The following is a 5,788-nucleotide window of genomic DNA, read 5'->3' as shown; positions in this document are numbered from 1 at the left end:
AGGAACCTGTGCGGACCCTTATTCCGCATGAAGTTGTTGGAGCGACTAATGTGTGGGATTCGGATCGTCCTAGGCCTGATGGTGAGTTTATTTTTACTAATCTGTTATATCTGCATATGTGTTTATGTCTAATTAGTATTTTTTAAATGATATTGTATTGTTAATATATTTTTATGTTCTAAATTGATTATCTATTTCTGTTTTTTTTTTTAATATTTGTGTTTGTAAAGTGAGGTATTAGGTAGTAATGGGGTTTTTTTTGTGATTTTTGTTTAATGTCTGCTGTATTTTACTTGTCTTTGTGGCCAATATGTTAGTGTAGATGGCTTAGTATTGTATGGTTTTTTTTTATTAAAAAATCTTTTTTTCGGATTTTATATTTTTTTAATACAAATTTACTCATTAATGTAATAATGTAAAATATATGGTAATACATGTGTGTATATTCAGCTGTTGGCCATGGAAAATTAGACTACTTGGCTATGTTTATGTCTTTGGAAATGGAACCTCATTAGTCTGTTTACAAAAAATGAAGCAACCCATTGTTTCAACATTTATTGTTAGAGACTGTACCCATAATGGTAAACATATGTCCACATCACTAAATGTGGCTGCTTACAAAAGTACACACTGTAATTAAAGGTCATAAACACCAATGTATCATTTTTACAGTACGAAAGCAAGCCTCTACTTCCAGAACACAAGCAACACTGTCAAGAGCTGTGGATGCTGGCGATACAGGTAACGTAAAAACGACACCTGTTAATGTGTCCACCACAAAAAAAAAAAGTCTAATGTTTGCAATAATCCATAGGAACTTCAACATCGCATCACAGTCCACAAAGACGTCCTTCACAGGGGTCTGGCAGCCACACGAGCAGGCCTAGCAAGAGACGTCATCCTGACGTCGCACCAACACCAGCATTAAGCACACCCCCACGTCGTATTTCTACTGTGCTGCCTCAGCCACCAGAACACATTATGGAGAGTACTCAATCACAGGGTCCACATTCCCCTCAGCTGTCTGGTGAGTAAACACAAAACACAAATTACACATCAGCCAAAAAAATGTAATAATCATAGTACTTATCCACAGCAGCAAGCACATGGCTTGCAAATTGTTAAAATTCAAAAACCAATTATTATTTTTAAAAAAAATTAAAGTGTTCTCTTGCGCCTTACAGTAGTATTGTGTTTTTTTTTTTTTTAAATAGTAAAATATTGAGCTTCAGGTAGTTTCACACCCTTTCACAATGGTGATAGAATTCATATTGTCATTTACTGTTTGATATTTTAATGCAAGTACGATATGGCGGGTGACAAATCACTTTTTTTCATGGTGTAAACTTTGTACCTCTGTCTGTTTGTTTCGTAAGTGTGTTATTTGTCAAACATGTGTCCACTTTTGTTTTGAAGTCATTTTTGACAACATAAAAACCATCATAATTTGTCTTTTTGATTGTGTATACGAGTCTTGGTGAACATCCTAATTTGCTTAAGAAAAATGTTTGACAAACAAGTTTAGAAAGTGAAACTAAATATCAAAACCAACATAATTTTAAAATACACTCAAATGTTGTCCCCTTAAACCCCATACAGAACCAGACATCATGCCCCCGGAAGCCCAGCAGGAATCTGAACAGGAAACATACACCCTCCAACTGCAAGCAATAGATGTTAACCAACCAAGCACGCCTCAGGAAAGTACCCCACCACCTCAAATGTCACCCCACCCACAATTGAGCCAAACAACCCCACCCCACCAACCTGAACCATCATTTTGGGTAACATGGAACCAACAGCAGGCACAGAATATTGATTGCCTACGCACACACGCCCAATACCTAGCCTGTCTGCCCCATCATCTACCGAGACTGTGTAGAAACACAAGCAGGCTCAATGTCCAGCTATGCAGAGTCGCAAACAGTATGGAGCAGATGAGAGCAGATAACAGCCAACTTATTGTTACCTTTCAGCGCATAATGGATGAGCAACACCGACATCAACAGGCACTCATTCAGTTAATTCAAAGTAATCAAATTTTATCAGAAACCATGTCTCGCATCATAGACAACAACACAACAGCCACAACACAACTTACCGCAACTCTGGCAAACCTCAGTCAAAATATTAATTTGTTGGCACAACACCAACAAGGTTCCAGCTCAGGGACCAACACACCTACACAGACCCCAATTTCATCACCAGTTCGAAGATCCAGCCGAACCCGCTCCACTGCCCAAACCAAACCCACGTCAGCCACCAAAGAACAGCCTAAGAAATAGTCCACCCTGCAGCTGGATACACATTGTTGACAAAACTAGGTCTACACAATAGCAGTTATTTGTATTGAAAACACATGTTGTACAGTAATAAATGTGAAAAGTGATTGATGTGCAATGTGTTATGTGCAAAAAACTGTCAGTGTAAGAGGAAATTTCTTAGAGTTAACACTCACATGTGTTGGGAATATTCAAGCATCATTACTAACATGAACGTTTACCACATCACAGCCATAATTATGTGTCATCAATTTTGTAAGGTTGGTGTTAGTCAATGTATGTATTGTTAATTGGCACACAATACTAAATGTCCATTATGTTGTGCTAATGAGGTAACATTTGAAACACAGCTTTAGAAGAAAGTCGACACACAACAAACACAAACAATAGGCTAAACAATAATGGTTGTTAGTGCATACTAAATTATTATGTAGTATTGTGGCAAACATTACCTTTGAATGTGTTAAAAAAACTTTGAACATTATAAACACATAATTACTTACCAAAACCGCTATACAATTAGCTAAGTAACTGATACCCAACAGTTAGACATAAACACATATCAAGCAAATACATAAACACATATCAAGCAAATAAACAACACTCAGCTGACTAGCTCAAGAGGGAGCAAGAGCCACATTACTACAGAAAAAACATTGGTGTGCCTTAAGTGTTCATACAAAGCACACAGGCAAATTTACTTACCACTAAAATGTGCCAAAATCAGGGCTTGCCTTACCTGCCTCCCTATATCTGTACTCACAGTGTCGCCAGATGTTTCTAACTCCTCTGCTTGCTGACTGTTTTCTTCTTCATCATCATCATCATGTGGCAGATGTTGCTGCAAACACATGTTATGAAGAAAACAGCAGCAGAACACAATCCTAGTCACCTTTAAGGGACTATACAACAAAAGCCCGGCAGACTTATCCAGACACAGAAACCTTGATTTCAGTACACCAAAACATCGTTCTATCACATTCCGCGTAGACTTATGTGCATGATTGTAATTGTGTTCAGCAGGGGAATCAGGGGCGGACAATGGAGTCAGAAGCCAAGAGTAGCAGCCATAACCCCCATCACCTGAAAAACAGAGATTAGCAGCATTGTAAAACATTGATGCACAAACACAGTGCTAACATAATATGCAGGTTGAGGTAAGCACAAAATTAAACACAAATACTTGGTACATACCCAGCAGCCAGCCATCCGGCATTTCTCCAGCCTCAAATTTATCAAAGAGGGATGACTGACTGAGGATGAAGGAGTCATGGCAGCCACCAGGGTAACCCGCAACAACACTCATAATTTTGAGTTTTGCATCACAAACCACCTGGACATTAGTTGATTGGCCAAAATGTCTATTTATATAAATATATTGCCTGCCCCTAGGTGGTCTCAGCTCAACGTGTGTGCAATCTATGGCACCCAGCACATTTGGCATGTCAGCAAGCCATAGAAAGCTACCCTGACTGCATGCCACTGAGACTCCTGGGTAGGGAAGCAGATAGAGGCATCTATGTGTGGTTCAAATGCATCCAAAACCTGAGTGTACAGTCAAACATGTAAGGTGAGTGTCTTAAGCACTTTGTTCAAATATACTGTTATAAATTCACATTACACAATACAGAAATGGGGCATAGAGGAGTGTGTATGGTTTGCCTCACCTGAGTTAAATATTTTGAAAAGGTGGGCTGTGAGATTCCTATTACATCGCCTGTCACAGCCTGAAAGCTGCCAGTAGCCATAAAGTGCAACACAGCCAGGAGTTTGTGCAGGCCTGAGACAGAGCGAGAGCGTGCTGTTTCAGGGTCTAGGTCCAGTTTGACTAGGTCATACAGACGGAAAATGTTGGTCCTATTTAGCCTGAACATCTGTATGACCTGGCCATCGGCCAATGCGTTTAAGTTCAAACGCCCCCTAAAAAACTGAGGCCTGCGCAGCCTCCGCGGCACCTGTACATCCTGCTGACCATGTTCAGTTTCCTGGCCCTGGTTTCTTGTAGCCTCATGGAGCAGTCTCAGGAATCCCACAGCAAAACCAAATTCACTGCTACACACGGCAGCAGCCATTTCAGAGTGATTGATTTGGCAAATGTGCTGGCCCACCTTTTAAAGGGCCAAAAATGCTGGTGTGATTAATGATGAAGTCGGAACACATGTAAACACGCTTCTCAAAAGCAGGTCTACTTTTTCCCCGTGTTTTTTTACGAATTGTATTTTTTTACGAGCGCAAATGCTCTTTCTCTATACCTAAACAGCCGCGTTTGACCGATGGTGTATTCATTCGTATTTTTACAACACAGCCGTAATAAAAATACGAATGCCCTCATCACTGCCGTGATTTGAGTTTAGTAAATTCCCGAGATGACACTTTGAAGAAAAAACACCATCTCGGTCAAAATCGGGAGCTTAGTAAATATACCCCTTAGTGTAGAAAGCATCATTGATGGTACACGTTATATATTGGCTCCGTTTAAAATATGGTTAGGTTCTATAGTGCTCTGTCAAACAAAAACAAAGGTTTGGCTTGATTGTATCATATGTAGTATATCATTTAAAACTTTAAAAAATGTTTTAGATATAAATATTTGATATTGTATGTGTATGTGCAGGTTCAGTCCTTTTATCACATAATTCTTAACACTTGGCAATGTGTCTGAATGTGTCTTAAAGGTGTGTATGGTCACAGATTTTTAATATATACACGTTCTCAGCATAATATTAGTGTTGCATCACAATTTACATAGTCCTGCATCCAATGTGGCAGCAGGCGTCACCATAATGTTTTCTATGTTCTTCATGTATTTTTTGTGTACTGTTTACACCGTTACCATGGTAGTAATGGTGTGTTCCCATGCCAACAGCCGCTGCGGGGTGCCGCCGGGCTGCGTGGTGACGTGGCTTCCTGTGACGAGGGGAGACGTGGCCGGAAGTGCGGGACCCGGAGCTGCTGTTGGGAATGAATTGTCACAAGCAATAAGCCATTTCTGATTCGTCATCAACTGAGAACTATTGGAATTTATTGAATACACTGTATGAGATTCTATCAATTTCTTATTGGAATTTTATGTGACTGTGACATTTTTTTAAGTATTAAATACTCAAATTTATCTCTGAATGTACTTTTTATACATTATTCAGATGTGATGTACAGTACTATTTTCAAGCGCACTTAGATCCACATTCCATATATATATATATATATATATATATATATAAGTGCCTCCCCAGCAAGTGACCTCACCGCACGTCGCTGGTATTTGCTCTTTTTTTTACTTTATTCCCAAATCAGAATCAGGCCCTGAATCTACATCTATTACCACTGTGTCACCATCTTGGTTATACCTCTAATGGGCCTGATTCACACCTAATGACGATATTTGCACAAATGGTTCATACTTCAGCTACACATGCATCCAAGTCATAAAAAGTTGCACAGCGCAGGTGTCCCATGGAGTGTACACACAGAGATGCAGTTGCACTTGAGAAGCATTGTCTTAGAAA

General features: G+C 39.5%; 1 protein-coding gene across 1 annotated transcript; it reads left to right on the top strand.

Moving 5' to 3' along the window:
- Nucleotides 1-679: 679 nt before the first annotated feature.
- Nucleotides 680-2,337, top strand: LOC135066191 (uncharacterized). The gene is made up of 3 exons (XM_063964418.1): nt 680-741; nt 815-1,027; nt 1,600-2,337. The coding sequence occupies exons 2-3, from the start codon at nt 982-984 to the stop codon at nt 2,283-2,285; spliced, it is 732 nt and encodes a 243-aa protein (XP_063820488.1). The 5' UTR covers nt 680-741; nt 815-981; the 3' UTR covers nt 2,286-2,337.
- The last annotated feature ends 3,451 nt before the right edge of the window (nt 2,338-5,788 follow it).

The sequence above is a fragment of the Pseudophryne corroboree genome, chromosome 1, assembly GCF_028390025.1.
Source record: "Pseudophryne corroboree isolate aPseCor3 chromosome 1, aPseCor3.hap2, whole genome shotgun sequence".
Lineage (NCBI taxonomy): Eukaryota > Metazoa > Chordata > Amphibia > Anura > Myobatrachidae > Pseudophryne > Pseudophryne corroboree.
This window is presented reverse-complemented; position numbering and strand designations above follow the sequence as displayed.

What these genes read in the sequence shown, in the direction of transcription:
- LOC135066191 (XM_063964418.1), top strand. Translation starts at nt 982, where the DNA reads ATGGAGAGTACTCAATCACAGGGTCCACATTCCCCTCAGCTGTCTG. An exon ending in ACATTCCCCTCAGCTGTCTG is followed by an intron (nt 1,028 to 1,599) that starts GTGAGTAAACAC and finishes AACCCCATACAG; the next exon opens with AACCAGACATCATGCCCCCG.